Source organism: Pinus tabuliformis, chromosome 7 (assembly GCF_031772625.1).
Source record: "Pinus tabuliformis cultivar Carrire ecotype Pingquan chromosome 7, CPIR1, whole genome shotgun sequence".
Lineage (NCBI taxonomy): Eukaryota > Viridiplantae > Streptophyta > Pinopsida > Pinales > Pinaceae > Pinus > Pinus tabuliformis.
In genome coordinates, this window is record NC_142293.1 from 1,785,147,589 (window position 1) to 1,785,168,098 (window position 20,510).

General features: G+C 44.5%; 1 protein-coding gene across 1 annotated transcript; it reads right to left on the reverse strand.

Annotated features, from left to right (window-relative positions):
• Positions 1 to 17,983: 17,983 nt before the first annotated feature.
• On the reverse strand, positions 17,984 to 19,480 carry LOC149255496 (uncharacterized). The gene is made up of 2 exons (XM_089457239.1): positions 18,517 to 19,480; positions 17,984 to 18,431 (listed from the first exon to the last, which is right to left on the reverse strand). The coding sequence occupies exons 1-2, from the start codon at positions 19,385 to 19,387 to the stop codon at positions 18,151 to 18,153; spliced, it is 1,152 nt and encodes a 383-aa protein (XP_089313365.1). The 5' UTR covers positions 19,388 to 19,480; the 3' UTR covers positions 17,984 to 18,150.
• Positions 19,481 to 20,510: the final 1,030 nt, after the last annotated feature.

Sequence of the window (20,510 nt, forward strand, 5' to 3'; positions counted from 1 at the left end):
GCATTTCAGTTTCCCTGTGTTACAGGTGCGCTGATCAGACTAGGCATCGTTCCTAAATTTTGGTTTCTGTGTTCACTCTTTTCATATCTATTCAAGAGTTTTGCTGCTTGTAGTCAGTACACCTCTGTTTGATACCCCTTTCCTTGCTGTTATTTCGCCTCCATTGCGCAAAGAACTGTAAATGTTTTTATGTATTTTTTGAGTCATTTTCAGTTCTCCTTTACAAAGAAGTAACGTAATTGTACTGTCGTTTCTTGATTTGAAAGTGTCGCAAGTGTCGTTTTCAGTCATAGAAGAGAATCTGATTGTTCTTGATAGTCGATTACCCTGTTACTATTGTATTCGATTTGAATTAGTAGTTTTTCTAGTGTTGAAAGCAAGTTTTCATTTCCAAATCGCAAAGTGTTGTCATCGTCTTCATTTTGATTTTGAAAAGAAACTTGTTAGTAATTCTCGATTTGAAAAATAATTCAGAATTGCGCATTAGCTTTCTTTTTATCATTCACATATTAAGAAGGCTGAAAACAAATACATGCATGTGCATTTGCAATTAAACTGTTTGATTGGTTTGATTTAGGACAGTGCATATAGTGTGTGCTCTATGCTCTTTGCTGAAAGAATATTGTCTCTCTTTCCTTAGTAGCTAGGATTTTCATTGCACAAAGAAGATAAAACGACTATTTATCATCTTAGATTGAATTTTAGGAATTGCACATCTACATCACGCGGTGAACCTGAAAGGAAAATTTCTTAAGCAAGATCAACTATAAAATAAATTTAATGAATCTAACAACGCTTTGGAACCTAACGCACAACGTCTAGAAGTCTAGGCTAGAGATGTATTCCAGTGTTGTAAAGCCTGGTAACTGTTGTTTTCACTATTGGTTGGGTGATTCCTCCACTTTGAGACGATAAGTGCCAGTACGGACTTGTGCTCCCATGTACTGTCGAGTATATTTTGGGAGAGCACAATAGGCTTAATCCTTTATCCATAGGAAGCCATGTCTGCCGCCCTGTCGATCGCAATGCATTGAACACAACATTCGGGAAGATTGACTGCCGTACCGTAAAAAGTATTTTGTAGTTTTGTGATTGGTTTGGTAATCCCTCTGCCTAGATTTCTAGAGCAGTCCCTTTCATTCCTTTACAGACTCCTTAATGGAAAAGGTCCATCTGAGCACTTGTCACTTCAGGCTCATTAAAAATCGAAGGCAACTAGAGTCATCTTTTGTTTTTTATCGACTCTTAAAAATTGAAAAAACAAGTTGTGTCGAAGCGTCTAAAATTCATCTAATTCGGAAACATACTTCCCATTTATTTTTAGTTGATTGGAAAGTCATTTGAAACCCCATCATTCGCGGAGGCTTACGAGTCAACCGTCTTTGTCTCCGAAATCAAAACTATTACGGACAAAGCGAACTCGTTTAACCGGTTCCAAATCTCCTGGTAAAGTTAGAACAAGTGTTCCAACACCATCAGAGACTCCGGTTACTCCAAACATTTCTAGTATCCCTACCTTTACAGAAGAAGTTCATTAGCCACCGAGGGACAGTAGCACTGATCCTAGTTTGAAGGTAAACACTTGTGTTACTGAACCAATTTCATCTACAACTGATTCGGAGGGTGTTATTCCCCAAACATCTATCGCTGCAGATTCCATACCTTCTTCAACACCAGAAATATTTTACGGACCTAACGGTCTACCTCTTCCACCTGGTCTGATTGCTATAGAAGATATTGTGGAGGATCCTCCATCTAGTACTCCATCGCAATTTGGAGTCGGGATCACTTTGTATCCTTCTTCATCAGAAATTAGTCTACCGTCATCGAAAGCTCCTGTAGAATCGCTAGGAAATCTTTTGGATAGACTAAAAATGTTTGAACAACCGTCGACATCTAGAACTATGTCGTCCGACACAGCGATGGCAGAACTTCCTGCTGTCACTCCAACAATGTTCGCCGGTATACCATCTGTCCCGACTAGCTCTCAATCGCTAGAAGGGGCCCACTCAGGGGCTATTTCGACAGTATGATCCGTTCCTGTTTGTTCATCCGGAATAGTATCCGGAAACTCTTATGTTGGGTCCCAACAAATTGATCCTTCAAGAAGTCAATTTGGGTAGTCTGGTCCTCAAGGACAAACAATTCCTTTAAGTACCGGATTACCACCGTATGGGGGGCAGTATACCCTTTCATTGTCTCCTCCGGGAGGACAACCATACAGGAGTTCACAACAAAATTTAGGTTATGCTGGAATTACATCTAGCGGTTGGGTGCCAATACTGCCTCAACAACCAAGAGTTGTGTATTCGATGCAACAATGTTTACCTATGTCAAACATACCAACTACGCCAGCTATTGTGACGGTGTCGCAAGTACAAGCGCTGCCTATTGTATGCCAACCTCAGGTTTCTCAGGTTGTAATGCAACAGCCTCTTGACCCTGCGACTCAACCACAATCGCCGACTGGTGGAATGACACAGGCCCAAACGGGTACAATTAACCCTCATCTTGGTCAAACAGTTAGTATCGGGCAACAGCACATGGCTTCACAACCCTGGCTAGTGCAATACCAACAACCGCAATTCCAACAAGTATACCAAGGATCTGAGCAACAAATCTTTGCAAATAGTGGGCAGCCGTATATTCAAAACGGTCAAAATCAACCATTCTACAATGGTTATGCCCACCAACCTTACCAAAATTACCAACATCAAATGCATTATGCTGGTATGCAAAGACCAACTGCTCAGACGATTCCATCTTATCCTGGGTATGCTTCGCCTAACCTGAATCAACAGTTAACCTTCATGGCGACTTTAGAGTTACCGGATCTAAATCGGTTAACAAATGATCCAATCGCTTACGCCCCTTGGTGGCCAGCGATTCCGCATAAACTTCCGTCAGATATTCCTAAATTTAATGGAAATCCGGGTGAAGATCCGTCGAATCATGTGATGACCTTTCATCTGTGGTGTTCATCAAACACCCTAAACGATGATCCGATTAGGCTTCGCCTTTTTCAGAGGACGTTAACTGGTCCGGCAACAAAATGGTATATCGAAATTTCCCAGAGCTTCATTTGACAACTTCAGTACCCTATCCACAACCTTTTTAACCCATTTTCAGTTACCGATAAGGTACGAAACGGGAACAGAACTTCTTACCAATTTCAAGCAAACAACAGCCACTCACATATCCGATCATATACATGAGTGGTGACGTCATCGTAGAATGGTAAAAACGTATGTTCCTGATCAGCTTTTAGCTGAATGGTTTATTAAGTCATTATTGCCTTCCATCACGGAAGATGTGGCAAAAGGGGGAGTCGTCACCGAAGAGCAAGTTATCGCTCGTGCACAATATTTAGACTTGATTTACACTCAGTCTGGCATGCTCTACGATAAAATACCTGACGCTCCCAGACCAGAATTTTCAGTCCCCCCTCCTCCTAAATCGAACAATGACTCTCATGCCGGCGATGGCGTGATTGGCACGACAGACACGAAATCGACAAAGGCTACATCTAAAAAGGCCTGTAAGATTTCCAGTCAAAATGCAAAAGAAGAACTTCTTGCCTCGGAAGTAAATGCCGTCTCGACTGATAAAGGCAAAGAAACCAAGCAACCAAGGGGCAGAAAGAAAAACAAAGGGAAGAAGAAGAAACAGGAGGAATCATCACCTGAAAAATCTTCTGCAAACCTTCCTGGAAATAGGAAACCAAAAAATCCATGCTTTATATGCGATGAGGATCATTAGACATCAGATTGTCCACACAGAGCTGAGCTTAGAAAATTCTTCAAGAATTCAAAAACCTCGGCAGTATTAACTAATCCGTTTCCGAATCCAAGAACAAATCTGGTTGACAGTGGAAATGCTTCCCTGTCTCAAGTGCTGATGTTGTCAGTTTCCAAACAGCAAAATGATGCTTTGATATCGACAAGGAACAAAGATTACGGGAATCCACAGCTGTCGAACAACAAGGATAAAGATCAACCTAGTAGTTCGACAACAACTTCGACAAAAGTTGCGCCACCCATCATTCCTGAGCTGACAATAAAACTGCCAAAGGGAGTAGTACACAAGTCGACATTTAATCCTTGTGCTAGAGCAGCACAAAATTATAATATAGTGGAAGATCTGGCCCAATCGCCATCCGCTATGTCGACACTTGAGGTACTGCAAAATTGCCCATCCCAAAAGCAGGCTTTATTATCAGCTATCGATGGGATAGACCCAAAGGATTCAAATCTTGTGTCCTTTAATCATAAAGGATATGATCCTCAGTTACCAGCTCAACTAGCTTTCCTCATTCAAGTGAAAGCCCTCAACAAAACTGTTCATCGAACAATTATTGATGAGGGGGCATCTACATGTATTATGTCGATGAATTGCTGGAAAACTTTAGGGTCTCCAACCTTGTCGTGATCTTCAACGACATTAAAAGCATTCGACGGACGAACATATACCCCATATGGTATTCTAAGTAACTTGCAGGTTGAACTAGGAGGGAAAACAGTAGAAATAGATGTCGAAGTAATCGATGGAAACCTCGATTACAACATCCTACTGGGAAGACCATGGATATATGCTATGGCGCTGTTATGTCGACCTATTTTAGGAAGATTGCATTTCCCTTTCAAGGAGGGATGACAATCGTCGATCAACAAACTTTCCTCCCTAATGGTTCTCAAGTTACGAGAAGCATTCCAATGATCCATGGAAGCCCCCATTCGCTTCAAAATATCAGAGTAGGCCTACTAAAAGACCCTATATTAATGGGAACTTTTGCCCTTCCGCCTCCAATAAATATGGTGGAAGTAGCATCGGTAGGAACCTGCAATATGTTATCTTCGATTGAAAAGATCTCAAAAAACGATATAAACATGGATCATACGCAGGTATTGCCTCCAAGCCCAATGGAAATATTGTAGCAATCAATGTTCCTAGCATGGGAGACAAACCCAAATCAATGCTCATCAAGCGTTTGGATAGATAGGTCTAAGGAATATGGCACCCCTTCAGATCCTTGGTCGCGAGTGCATTACACCGACGAAGGAATTGTTCAATCAATGGTAATTGAAAGGGCACCATGGGAAGATTACCACCATCGTTCCCTTCATCCGGATTGTGAAGAAGATACTCCTGATGACCTTCATCATCCTTCAGTTTTTGATTTCCTATCAAATACTGTAAACACGGTGGATTCCGAGCGAAACTTGTCCAACATTGAAGAGACTATCGCCATAAATATCTCGACCAAAACAGATGTTGTAGAGAATCTTTATGTTGGCAAATGTTGTTCTCCTTCAGAACTGGAAAAATATAACGCTTTTTTTCGCGAATTCATAGATGTCTTTGCTTGGTCATATAATGAAATGCCAGGCATTGACTCGAGTATAGTTGAACACGAAATTAAGATGTATCCAGATGTCAAACCAATACGACAACGGCTACGGCAGGTGCACCCCAAGAAAGCCGCTGCCATCAAGGCAGAAGTTCAAAAACTTCTCCATGCTGGTTTCATTTACCCGGTTCCTCTAACCGATTGGGCATCGAACATTGTTCCTGTTATGAAAAACAAGGAACGATTAGAGTGTGCGTCGATTATAGGGATGTAAATCAAGCTTGTCCAAAAGACAACTACCCTACACCCTTCATTGACCAGATAATTGACGAGTGCGCCAGATGCAAAATATTTTCATTTATGTATGGATTCTCTAGGTATAATCAAATAAATATCCGCCCACAGGACCAGTCAAAGACTGCATTCATTTGTCCGTGGGGCACATTTGCATATCGCAAATTACCCTTTGGTTTAAAGAATGTAGGGGAAAATTTTCAGAGGGCAATGAATTATGCCTTCCATGACATCAAAAACATTGTTCAACCATATCTCGACGACCTTCCGTTTCATTCGCGAAAGCGGACTGATCATCCGCAACATTTTAGAGCGATATTTCTACGTTGCCGACACTACAAGATACGACTCAATCCACACAAATGTGTGTTCTGTGTCAATTCTGGTCGTTTACTTGGCTTTATAGTCTCAAAGGACGAGATTCATCTCGAGCCATGTAAGGTTCAAGCAATCATAAATTTGCCTCCACCTTCAAATTTGCTTCAGATTCAGAAACTCCAAGGGAAAGCAAACTTTCTGAGGAGGTTCATTCCAAATTACGCCGAACTTGCTAAAGGTTATACACGTCTATTGAAAAAGGAAGTGCCCTTCGTCTGGGATCAGGTTGCGCAAGCTTCCTTTGATGCTTTAAAAGAATCCCTAATGAAAGCATCATTAATGTACGCTCTCGATTATCAAAAAGACTTTAACCTGTATCTGGCTGCAGCGGATACAACCATCGCAATGGTTTTAGTTCAAGAAGACAACGGAATTGAACATCCTATATATTATTTGAGTAAGAACTTAAATGATGTTGTTAAATAATGAATCCATACAGGTGATGATGGTTTTAGATAGATAGTAGGAATGACCTGTTACGGAGTTTTGAGAACCCAACGTTTCGGACTGCCAGGTGAGTCCATCATCAGGGGATGCGAAAATAGACATTCTTCATCCCCTGATGATGGACTCACCTGGCAGTCCGAAACGTTGGGTTCTCAAAACTCTGTAAAATTTCATTCCTACTCTCTATTTAAAACTTAAATTATACAGAAAGCAAATATTGTTATGTTGAAAAGCTAGCACTCGCAGCTGTTCAAGCGATACAGAGATTTCGACACTATGTCCTCTTTCGAAAAACTACCATTCTGTCAGATTGCAACCCCATGACTTATATATTGTCGCGACAGTTGCTGGGGGGCAAATATTCAAAATGGATAGCAATTCTACAAGAGTTTGATCTGGAATTTGTAAAATCCAAGTCAAAGAAAGCCCTGGTTTTCGCAGAATTATTATGTGATCTCCCATCATCATCCAACGATGAAACATCCGAAGAAACAATCGTGGATGAATCTTTGTTTCTGATATCTTCAAGCAATCCGTGGTATGGAGATATAATCATTTATCTCCAAACCCAAAAATTTAGGCCTAATACCTCCCGCTCTGAACAAAAACGTATTCGATACAAATCAAAAGACTACATGATCGTCGGTGATACACTTTACCGTCGTGGTGTCGATACAATTCTGAGGAGGTGTCTAACCCATGAGGAGGCCGAAAAAGCCCTTAATGATTGCCATTCAGGCACATGTGGTGGGCATCAATCCGGTTACGCTACGACGCAAAACATTTTACGAGCAGGATACTTCTGGCCAACAATGTTCAAAGATTGCATAACCGCAGTCAGAAGCTGCCATGCATGTCAAATTTTTGATAACAAAACCAGAAGACCACCTGCACCTCTGCAACCAATAGTTGTTGTTGGGCCATTCGCCAAATGGGGCATCAATTTCATGACATGTAGCCCCAGCTCGATCGGGGGGCATGGGTATATCATAGTCGCAGTTGACTATTTTACCAAATGGGTCGAGGCGATGCCTACATTAGATAACACTGGTGAAACAGCTGCCCTTTTCTTTTTCAATCATGTAGTCGCCAGATTCGGCATCCCACAGGCTATAGTCACAAATCATGGATTGAATTTTCGCAATCACATGATGGCCGAATTAGCTGCCAAATTAGGGTTGTCTCACGAAAGCTCTACTCCATATTACGCGCAGGTCAACGGACAAGTTGAAGCAATCAACAAGGTCCTGAAGTGCATGTTGCAAAGGATGATTGGAGTCCACAAAAGGAGTTGGCACTTGATCCTGTACTCAGCCTTGTGGGCATACCGAACATCGGTAAGGAATGCAACCAGGTTTACACCTTTCCAACTGGTGTATGGCCTAGAAGCAACCTTACCAATTCAGTGTGAAATCTCGTCCCTCAAACTCGCAATCGACCTTCTCCCTGGAACTTCAGAAGAGGAAGCTCGTTTCTTGGAACTAATCCAATTGGATGAAACCTGTCGTGATGCCGCTTTGGCTAATGAAGCCCATAAGAAATGAGTCAAGGCGCAGTTCGACAAGAATGTCAAACCCTGTGTCTTCTCAGAAGGTGACTTGGTCTTGCTTTATGACCAGGAATCTGATAAATTGGGAGCAGGTAAATTCAAGTCTTTATGGATGGGCCCCTATATTGTTAAGCGAGTGTTAGCAAAAGGAGCCTACGAGTTAATGGATTATGACGGGATTCCACTGGCACAACCTCGTAACGGGTTGTACCTTAAGCGTTACTACACATGATTCAGTGTGGTAACCAATATGCTTTTGTTACATTTTTGTTTTCACTAAAGTATTTTCTTTGGTCAAGTAAATCCACTTTTTACATTTGTCGCAGATGTTGAACCTGTTGGAATCATTTGTTGGATATGCCGACGGAGCAAGTCGTAGTTCGCAGAACCTATCTTCTGCGGCATGGGCCATTTTTGATCCAAGCGGTGAGTTAGTAAGTTTCAGAGGGGTATGTATTGGTCGATCAATGAATAACATCGTTGAATATAGCGCGTTGATAGAACTTCTCTCTGATGCCATCACACATGGCATATGCCAACTGGTCGTCAGGCTAGACTCACAGCTCGTCATACTATAGCTCACTGGTATCTACTCCGTCTGAAATCCAGCTATCTATCGCATGTTCCTAAGGGTCAAGATTTTGGAAAGGCAATTTGATTTTATTCAATATCAGCATATTTCTAGAAGCTTAAACACATTAACTGACTCATTGGCAAATTATGTGTTAGATAGACATTTGCAACATTTATAAAAAGAAGCATTTCATCAATATTTGCATGTGGATCATATAACTTAACCAAAATAAAACTCTGAAAATCAAAAATATATATATAACTATTTATGGTTTACACATAATTTTCTGTAACCAAGAAAAAATTGGTCAAATGACCCAAAACTCAAAACGCTAGGGGGCACCCTAGTCTAATGATGCTGGTGATAACAAGTCACCGCCTGTGCAATCATGCGTAAAAGCCTAGTCCATCGACTTGGCACGCCAGTAGTATGTCGCTACAACCTCAAAGGCAGCTCATCAGTCCTCACATCTGGAATACCGAGAGTGAAGCCCTTGACCTGATCCTATAATGCTGAAAGAGTCTCGGCCACATCAAGGTTGCGAAGGATAGCCCTTCCCACAGCCTCTCCTGCTGGAGTGGCAACTGTCACTCTCAGGCGTACTACTGGCCGAACGGGACCAACATCTGCATGAGCACATGAGTTCTGATTAGTCTTGACAGAATAAAGCACAAGAACATTATAAAAGAAAAACGATAAATAGAAATATGGTCAAGAATTTACCAATGGCACCCCACTGCTCGCCAACCGGCAGTACCAAATCTGGGTCACCTCGGAAGTCCATACCATCATATGGGTACTCGGAATAAACCATCTCCTGACGATCAAACCACCCGAAGAAGGTATCAAAAAGAGAAATCTGAGACTGACCAACATGTCTGGACATGTGGTCGACCCATCTCTGCATCCATGGTTCGGTCGGTGGAGGTAAACCAAGTGCAATATACTGTGGCTGCATCAGTGGTATCCTTTCCAAGTCAAAGGCGGTCAAAATAGAACCATACCCAAAGTTCTTCAATCTCCCATTTTTCACCTTGGTCAACTGTTCTTTTATCACAAGGAGTACTGCGTCACACCAGTTGAACACCTTCGGTTCAAGACATTCCAAGGCGTACTGCATATAAGACCGGTTGGCCACATGGAGATCCGCACCACCAGCCATCCTACCAAAAGTGAACAGAATGGTCCTCAAAGACCTGTCAATGACATCTCGGATGATGATCTTGCCGTCTTTACTCGGCTAAGATCCCTCTCTACAATACCTGCGAACATAATCTCTCACGGATTCACCTCCACGGGCCGAACCTGATAAAGAGATAGGGGCACCCCACCTCGATAAGCTGGTCAAAAAATAGATGTCCACTACAGTCAAGGGGATGGATTTGCCCCTAATCTGGAACACCTGGCTGGTAGGATCCCAAGCATCGAGCAAATACTGCAGCAAGTTGATTTTTTGTCTCATGCTAGAGATGCGGAAAAACTTCAACAAGCCACAGTTCCGCAGTGCGTTTACTGTAACCGGATCATGTAAAGCAAGCATGTCCTCTTCTTCATGCTCACATTCTCGCCATGTAATAGTCATCTTACTCCAATAAATCTCTGAAAGCAAACAAGAGAAGAGTTAGATCTTGATTTGGTGAGAAACAGGCAAAAATTTCCATTAAAAACTGTGCACAAATTTCCCTCCTTGCGCCCATCGCACCTCCAGCTTAGTCCTGGGTGCGTTGCATGTCAACTGCCCAGTGAGTAGGCCAACATGCAATGCACCTTTCGATGCAGAAAGGGTGCGATGGGGCCAGAACGAGTTTTCAAACCCTAGAGGATCAGAAAAACCAGAAATCAAGCTCATAATGCAAAATGGAAAATGTTGAGAAGGTAAATCCCCTCTACGGATAGAGGCGATCCCTACTAGCCCAACAGGGGTCTAGCAACAATCACACAATGCTGCCACGCATGTTCCTAGTTACAATTAGACAAGAAGTAAAGAGCACCTACTTGGATTCCTGCGCTGTCGTTTGTCGAGGTGATGGGTCAGCCAGGATGACCAGACCCCTTAGAACTCTTAAAGGAAAACTATCGATAAAAGCCTACTCAAAACTATCGCACACAAGACCTAAAAAGGAGATGTTATCGTGGCCAAATTAATTTTTTAAGACGCAAGGACCAAACTTGACCTTTTCATATTTCAGGAGTCGAGAAAAGGACAAAGATGACTCCAGTCTCCTTCGAATGTTTAATGAGCACGAAGTGACAAGACGCTCACAGGCACCTTTTCGTTTAGGGAGTCCGAAAAGGATCAAAAGTGACTGCTCTGGAACTCTAGGTAGAGGGTGTGCCAAACTCTTCGCAAAACCACAGAATACTTTTTAGGGTACGGGTGGTCAATCTTCGTGAATGCTGTGTTCACTGCATTGCGAATTGTAGGGCGGCCGACTCGGCTTCCTATGGATAAAGGATAAAAGCCTAGTGGGGTCTCCCTATATACTCGACGGTACGTGGGAGCGCAGTCCGTATTAGACCACTATCGAGTCACAGAAGGAGGAATCACCCAACCTAATGTGAAACAACAGTGACTATTTTTTAAGACGCCGGAACACGTCTCTAACCTAGACCTCTAAATATTTGCGTTTAGTTCCAATGCGTTTTTAGATTCATTTGGTTCATTTTATAGTTGATCTTGAGATTAAGTTTCGATTTCAAGCTCTATCGTATGTTCGCTCACAATTACTTAGATGCAATCTATATGCAAAAGAATTTCGTTTCATTTGATGAATTCTAGCTATGAGAGGGCAAAGAATTTTTTAAACAAAACGAAAACAAACAAACAAGTAGCTAAATGCAACTAAAGCGAGGAAAGGAAACTTTTCTTTTGAAAATGGAAATCAATGAAATGTTCTTTTCCTTCTCGAATTTTAAAATAAGCTACTAATTCATTTTCTTTTAGTGACATAACACACCTAAAGGAATTTGGAGGAACTTGAACACCAAGTAAACTACTTAATGAGAGCACACGAAGTTCCCAAAACACTCAACCAATAGTCTCGAAATCAAAAGGAAACAAGGCAATGCACGAGCTATGTGATCTAAGCTCTGCAAAACAAGCAAGGATTGCAAGCAAGGAGGAAGCGGAAAAGATCACTTGGAAGCACAAACCAATACACTCTAACAATCACTGAAAAAATGCGAAAAGCGAGTCTAGAACGAGCTGGTCAATCAAGCAAACAGGGATCCTTGCGGGAGGCTTGACACACACACGGCCGCTAGATGTCCTAGGGTTCAGAGCGTGAAATCAAATAGAGAAAAGCAAACATCCGATGGACCAGAGTTGCAACCAGTCAATTAGAGACTCAAACACAATCCAGTAATCGCGAAAGTCAGGACGAAAACGAGAACCAAGCAGCTAGAAGGGAAGTTGTTTGCAAACTTAAAACCAAGCAAAACGAAACCCTATGGAGTTGAGCTTCGTAATCAAACAGTTCAAAGTTCAGAGAGTGAAAAACAAGTCATCAGACAAGTGGGGAGAAGCAGGGAAAGTCACAGCAAGAGGTTCAGGAGGTCAAATTGGACAAAAAAAAGTTTTTCAGGCTCAGCGCGGGTAGCCTTCAGCAACTTTGCGCTGACAGGGGGAGGCCTTCAGCAACTTTGCGACGTCAGCGCGGAAAGTCAGGGAAAAAGCGCGCTGCCCTAGGACAAACGAGGTCAGCGCGGATATAAGACACACAGACGCGATGACCGAAATCGCAAAGAAGAGGGGGCGCGATGTCAGCGCGGAAGAACACGAATAAAGCGCGCTGCCCTTGAAAACGAGGTCAGCGCGACTGTTAGACGTACAGGCGCGATGAAGAGAAAACCAAAAGAACAGGGCCGCGATGTCAGCGCGACTGTTCCGAAATAAAACGCGCTGGGATTAAAAAACAAGGAAAACCAAAACAAAAACTTCCCAAACCAAAGGCAGGAGCTTTTAAATAATAAAGACGCTTTCCAGAAACACCCAGAAAGTTCATAAGCCACAAAAGACAATCCCAAAAACCCACAAAGAGATCAATCAAAACCAAACACAAAAGTGGACTCAAAAAACAAAAAGGCTGATCCCCAGCGGAGTCGCCAAATTGTTGAGAAGGTAAATCCCCTCTACGGATAGAGGCGATCCCTACTAGCCCAACAGGGGTCTAGCAACAATCACACAATGCTGCCACGCATGTTCCTAGTTACAATTAGACAAGAAGTAAAGAGCACCTACTTGGATTCCTGCGCTGTCGTTTGTCGAGGTGATGTTTCCCTTGCTCCTTCGCTTCAGCTGGTCATAGTCTTCCGCGATCCTCGCGAACGGACACCTGCACACACGAAGGGAAAGCAAACGCAAGCGTGAAATCTAGTAAAAGTAACTATATGCCAGTCAGAAAAGACATAATTCACATTTATCCATTGCATAAACAAACGAGAATGGAACAATAATAGCAGTCATCTATTATTAATCAGAATAGAGAAGAGTACAACCAAACGTTCTGACGTCGATAAACTTCTCAGGAGGGATCAGTCAGCATGTATCTCAAGCATTCACCTTTGAGGATGGTTCTCCCAAGACAAACTAGTTTCTCTCTCTCACACAAATGTCACAAACAAACTTCCCAAAGCAATCAATCACTTCCACTCCTAACACACCACACCTATAGCAGCAATCTGAGCACTACAAGCTCTTGTATAATCCAAGCTAAGTCTAGCTATTTTCTAACTAGCTGCTCATGGTAATGGTGGAAGTTTATATAGGAGAAGGAGTCTCCTAAAAAGGTGGAAGGATGAGCTTATCTTCAAGGGGAGTAGTTGCAAAAGGTCGAACAGACATGCCATAGAAGGGAGTCGACTTTCACAAAGCTAACAACCAAGCCTGGAGAGATCTGGAAGGCTGGTTGTTTGAACAAATTCGCCCAAACTGGATCAGCGCGGATTATATGGAGACTTCCGCGCTGTCAGCACATGACAACAACTGAACAAGCCATGTCAGCGCGGAAGGACACGTGAAAGCCGCGCTGTGCGTCATCGCGGAAAAGTGATGTTCTTCCGCGATGGCAGCGCACGAAATAGACTGTGGGGCGCTGATCATCGCGGTTATTTTAGGAACAGACGCGCTGATGCACAAAACTTTGGAAAAATGGGTTTTTAGCCAGTTCAGGGATCAAACACTTAGTGATTGTGACTTCTTGGACACAGCAGGGTGACTGACAGGAAGGCAGTGATAAATTACTGTGTAACAGCGAAGGTGCCCCAAGGACAAATGAAAGCGGTCTTGTGCTGGTCTGCGGGGGCTATGTTGATCTGGTTGTAACCAGAAAAGACGTCCATGAACGAATAAATTTCGCTTCCTGCGCAATCATCGATAAGCTGATCAATAAAAGGCGTAGGAAAGTTATCTTTTGGACAGGCGCGATTGATATCGCGATAGTCAACACAAACCCGAATAGTGCCCTGTTTTTTATTGACAGGAACTATATTAGATACCCATTCTGTGAGGGGAATGGCATAAATGAAACCAGCTCGAAAAAGCTTTTCAACTTCGGCCTTGATGGCTGCAGCCTTTCGAGGGTGCACCGGGCGTAAACGCTGACGAACAGGCTTAGCCCCAGGATAGGTAGGGATTTCGTGCTCCACGATACTGGGGTCAATGCCGGGCATTTCTTCGTAAGACCATGCGAAAACATCACGAAATTCACGAAATAGATCTGTGTAGATTTGAATTTCCTCGGGAGTACATGTGACTCCAATATAAATATTTTCGACAACTCCTGTTTTGACAGAGATGTCGATAGCCAAAGTTTGTGTAATGTTACCCATGTTCCCTTCCGAGGACACTTGATATAACTGGATAGGTGTTTGGAGAGGGATATGTGGGAGACATGAAGCAAACTTTCCGAGACACGTGGCCATTTCCGAATAAGGAGGGAGGAACGAAGAGCGATGGTGGTGATCAAACCAAGGGAGCTCTTCGGGAGACATAGTCTCGATAATAGCCTCGTCGGATGGGAATGATTCTTTCAGGGGGTCCGAGGTGGCCTTCTCTCCCAACCAGGGGAAGGTTTGAGGTGAATCGGGAACGCTGCTTGGAAAAGCAGGTCCGGAGGTTGAAGCCGATGCAGCAACTATTTCGATGTAGTTGAGCTCGGCTGGGCTCAAAGGCATCATCTCGCCCCATGAGTCTTCTTGATTCACGGGAGGGAGAACCCATGGATCAGAATGCGTCCTGATCATGTTAACGGAGGCGAGATTTGGAGGTGGGAGGGGAAAGACTCCCATCAAGGAGGGATCTTTAAATAATCCGGCACCCACACTCTCGAGCGATTTGAAGGTATGCTCCACGAATGGTACATTCCCTTCAGAAGAGGAAGCAAAAAAGGACAGCTGGTCCACCGTGACGATTTTTCCTTGATGGGGAAAGCGAACGACACGGAATAACGAGGAAGCCACGGCCTGCATGGCATAAGTCCAGCTTCGTCCTAGAAGGAGGTTGTAAGTGAGATTAGCGTCAACAACTTCAACCTCGACTTCTACAGTTTTCCCTTCTAAAGAGATAGGTAAACGCGGGAGGATACCAAGTGGACGAGATTCTCTTCCATCGAACGCCTCTAGGGTGGTGGGAGACTGGCTCAGAGCAGGCGAACCAAGAGCCTTCCAACAAGCAACCGACATGATGCAGGTTGAGGCTCCTTCATCAATGACAGTACGGTGAATCGTCTTGCCTTTGATGAGAACTTGTATAAGGAAGGCCACCTGATGAGGTAATCTCTGCGTGAAACCTTCGAGGTCGAAAGAAATGAGATCCGAATCTGCCGGGTCGATGCCACCAATTGCTGATAGCAGGGACTTCCTCTGGGAGGGGCAGCTCTGGAGGACTTCTAACGCGGACATAGCAGACGGAGCCTGAGCTAAGTCCTCGACAATGCTATAATGCTGTGCGGCACGAGCATTGGGGTTATAAGATGACTTCCTGAGTACACCTTTTATCTGGCCGCCGCCGATACCACCATCGGCATGGTTTTAGTGCAAGATGATGACGATGGCTCAGAGCACGTTGTATACTATCTTAGTCGCAACCTCCTTGATACGGAGACTCGCTATGCATATGTCGAAAAGTTGGCATTGGCTGCTGTATGTGCCGTCCAACGTTTCCGTCATTACATCCTGTTGCGCACAACGACCGTGATCTCTGACTGCAACCCCATGACCTATATTTTATCACGTCAGTTGCTGGGGGGCAAATACTCGAAGTGGATCGTAATCCTCCAAGAGTTCGACTTGGAATTTACTGCCGCCAAGTCCAAGAAATCACTGGTCTTTGCTGAACTGCTCTGTTCCTTACCATCTCAATCTGCACCATCTCATTTAGAGGAACGAATTCCGGATGAAACACTCTTTCTCATCAGCACTCTCGACCCATGGTACGGAGACATCATTGTATATTTACAAACGTCTTCGTTTCGTCCTAATACATCAAAAGAAGCCCGACGACGGATCCGTCATCAGGCTCAACCGTATCGCATTTTGGGCGACACCCTGTACCGCCTCGGCGTCGATTCCCTTCTTCGCCGATGCTTAACTCTCGAGGAAGCTGAGCGAGTCATGAATGACTGCCACTCCGGCGCTTGTGGTGGCCACATGTCCGGATACGCTACCGCTCAAAAGATCCTCCGCGCTGGTTATTTCTGGCCTTCTATATTCAAGGATTGTATCCTTGCTGTACGCGCATGCCATGAATGCCAGGTTTACCACCGGAAGATGCGTGCACCTGTTGCACCACTGCACCCTGTTGTCACCGTAGGTCCATTTGCCAAATGGGGCATCGATTATACGTCCTGTAACCCTCGTTCGGCCGGGGGGCATGGGTACATTATTGTTGCCGTGGATTATTTCACCAAGTGGGCCGAAGCAATGCCTACATTAAACGAAGACGGTCACACAGCGGCGCAGTTTCTATTCAATCATATCATCACTCGCTTCGGAGTCCCTCAGGCTATCGTTACAGATCACGGAAAGCATTTCCGAAATCATATGATGACGGAGTTAACAAACCAGTTAGGCTTGCGTCAAGATAGTTCGTCACCCTACTATCCTCAATCTAACGGTCAAGTTGAAGCTGTGAACAAAGTCTTGATCACCATGCTTCAACGCACCGTCAATACGCACAAGTCAAACTGGCATCTAATGCTTTTCCCAGCCTTGTGGGCCTACCGGACTTCTGTGAAGGATGCCACCGGTTTCACCCCGTTTCAACTGGTCTATGGACTGGAGGCTACCCTTCCCGTCGAATGTGAAATCCCTTCATTAAAATTAGCTGTCGAGTTGCTTCCCAACACCACTTCGGTGGAGGAACGACTTCTTTACCTAGAACGGTTAGACGAGACTCGTCGTTTGGCCTCTCTGGCTATTGAAGCGCAGAAGAAGAGAGTCAAGGCTCACTTCGATCAGAATATTCATCCTCGTTCCTTTGTTGAGGGAGATTTAGTACTGCTCTACGATCAAGCTAAAGATAAGCTGGGGGCAGGAAAACTCGAATCCATGTGGTTAGGCCCCTACATCGTGAAACGTGTTTTACAAAAAGGCGCATATGAGTTGATTGATTATGAAGGGAATCCTCTTGACAAGCCCCGAAATGGGCTCTATCTGAAGAAGTACTATGCATAACTGCTCACAGTCACTTTGTATATACGTGTGTTTTTGAGTTTTTACTGCATGAGTTTCTTTCGCTTTGGTGTGAAGGCGTGTTTTTGCCCCTTATTATGCTTTCTCTTTCCTGCGCAGATGTCTCGTACTCCTTATGTTGGTTTCGCTGATGGTGCCTGCCGTAGTACTTGTAATTTGTCTTCGGCAGCGTGGGTGATCTACGATCCTCACGGGGAGTTGATAAACCTACAGGGTGTGTGCCTAGGTCGTACCACTAACAATGTTGCCGAGTACAGTGCTGTAATAGAATTGCTTGCCGAAGCAGTTGACCTCGGCATCCGAGAGCTAGTGGTAAACCTGGACTCCCAGTTGGTGGTCCATCAACTGAACAGGCAATATTCCGTCAGAGACCAGCGCATATTAAGGTTATACCTACGTGTGAGATTGTTAGAACGGAGTTTTGATTTCATTACTTATCAGCATATTCCAAGACGATTAAATACGTTGACTGATGCATTGGCAAATCGTGTATTAGACAGACATTTGCGAAACAGATAAACATCATACAAAGAAGGAAAGAACAGCATAGTAAGACCATAAGCATATGTAAATAAATCATTCCAAGCATAGTTTGCACGTGTGTTTTTAAGCTTGCATTAAATATATAAAATCCATGAGTCGAGTGTCATGCGAATCCATACATAAGATCACAAATTGTACTGAACAAACGCATAACACAAGATAACACATCATCACATGTAACAACGACTCATCCAAAAACCGGTATGTATATATATATATATCGTGTGGCGCACTGAGGCGCTCAAAAATAGAAGTACGTGTCCAAAAATCTCAATACATCCGAGTCATAATGTCTCAAAATAAACAGTGGAAATAAAACCTAGGTGACTAATCGGCTGGGTGGTGCTCTCTGTAGTACACGGCCGCTCGTGCTACCCGCCTCAGAAGGCGGTGCACTCTGGGTTCCACACCCACTGTGTGGATCTGATGCTCCACAGGGACCTCCTCAACCCCCTGGAAATCCGGTACCCCCTCCAGCAACCCCTCAAGGTTGCGAGCCACAACCTCTGGCGTGTTGGCCTCTGGAGGGGCTAAGGCCAAAGCTCCGGCTCCTGGGCCCTCTCTCCGTGCCGTGACAGCCAGGCCAATCGGTCTAGTAGGCCCTACATCTGCGTGACAAGACATTTATTAGGACATGTACATAATAAAAAAAAAAAAAATATACAAAACTCAAAAAGACAAAAAGTGTCATACCTGCATCATCCCACTGTTCACCCGGAGGCAGCACCAAGTCAGGATCATTGCGGAAATCCATCCCTGCATATGGCCAATCCTGTACGAAGATCTCCTGTTGGTCCAACCAGTCTCTGAAATATACCCCCCAGCTATGTGGTCGGCCGCCACCCCCACGTGGCATAATCCGAGCCCATCGAGTGGCCCTCGTCTCTCGAGGATCTCTGGGGGCATCCACAGCCATAGACTGCAGCCGCATGGCTGGTACTCGCTCCAGAATAAGCGGGACCAGGATCGATCCATACCCGAACTGCTTCGTCTCTCCGCGACGGCAGTTGCTCAACTGCCTTTTCATATTGTTGCACACTGCAGTGCACCAGTCGAACACGGTAGGCTCGAGACACTCGAGGGCTAGTAGGAGATGAGTCTTGGACGCCTCATGGTTCGCCATGCTGCCCGCTGCCCGGGTCACCATGAACAGGATGGTGCGCAACACTATGTCTCTCACTGTGGGGATCGAGCACTTCCCACTCCGCGTCTTTACTGCCCCTGGGCAAACCTCAGCCATTAAGTCATCCAGGGTACCACCGCTAGGTCGCTGCCCCTCTAGGATGGGCCTCCCACCTCGGCGCGACAGCCCAGTCAAGAAGAAGATGTCCATATGATCGAACTCGATGTCGTGACCGCGGATGGTGAATTTTTGGTCCACCGGGTTCCATGCCCTGATCAGCAGCTCCAGCAAATCATGTTGGGCCCTTAGGCGCGGCGTCAGGAAGAATTTCATGAATCCACACGCCCGCATGGCGTTGCAACAATTTACGTCTCCCCAAGCAGCCACATCCTCCACATCGTGAACTCTCTCTTGCCATTGAAAAGCCATGATGTCCTGCATGAACAATAAAACCGATCAGAAGTGCTTCCAGGAAAAAATTCACGTTCATTTTCAAAGAAACAAAATTTTTCCGCGCCAGCGCGACTGTTTTAGAAACATCCGCGCTGACAATGGCAGCTCTTTGTTAAAAATGCGAGGTCAGCGCGGAAGAACACGCCTTTTCCGCGCTGACCCGAAGTTGGTTACATTGCCTATTTTTCGATCAGCGCGACCCCGTGGGCAATTTCCGCGCTGACCGAGGGCGCACCCATGCAAATAAAAAATGCCCAATTGGGCCTATCCGACCGTTAAAAAACTCCTAAAATGAACCAGAATGCAGGGCAAAGGAATGGGAACCTACCTGGAAGAAGCAGTTCTGAAAATGGTCTCCGGATGGGCTGGAAATCGCTCCGTCAACTTTTGGCTTCTCCACGTTCTTCGCACTCCAAATAGTAAAATGGTAAAAATGACTTATTACCTCCCCCTATTTATAGTAAAAACTCCTAAATTACCATATTTTTTGGGTTTTTACCATTTTTTGCCATAAAACTAGCCTTGGTTCTGTTTTCGAGCATGTTTCAAAATGTTTTTACGTATATCGAATGGATTTATGCGGGTAGTGCCCTTGTGCAGGTACAGGTATCGCAGCTTGGTCATGACAGTCCACGATTCATGTGATTCCCAAAGTGTCGTCTCTAAGCTCTTCTCCGACGTTAAAACAAGAGAAGATGGCCGAGCTCCCTTTCAGCTCGTTAAAGGGAACGAAAGGCGGTCGTTTTTAAGCTCTTTTTCCGACCGTTAAACCAAAAAGATCGCCGGGTGCTTGTCGTTTCGCGCTCGATATTGGCTCTAAAACGACGTGTCTTCGACCACTTTTTTACTTTTTCCGGTCGGCGACACTATTTATGAAAAGTACTCCTCGGTTGTAATGACCGGGCGGTTCTTTCGAGCACAGTTTTATACTTTTTCGGGCTCGAGAGACACAACTGTACGAAAAAGGACCCCCCTGGAGCCTCCTTTTCCGCATTCTTTTCAGACTCTCGAAACAAGAAAAGAAGCCGAGTTTTTCCTTTGTCAGGCTCGTTAAAAACTCAATGACATCGGATATTGTCAACATGACACACATCAAGCATATGTTACCCCC

What these genes read in the sequence shown, in the direction of transcription:
- LOC149255496 (XM_089457239.1), bottom strand. Translation starts at nt 19,387, where the DNA reads ATGCAGGACATCATGGCTTTTCAATGGCAAGAGAGAGTTCACGATGTG. An exon ending in TGAACAGTGGGATGATGCAG is followed by an intron (nt 18,432 to 18,516) that starts GTATGACACTTT and finishes CTTGTCACGCAG; the next exon opens with ATGTAGGGCCTACTAGACCG.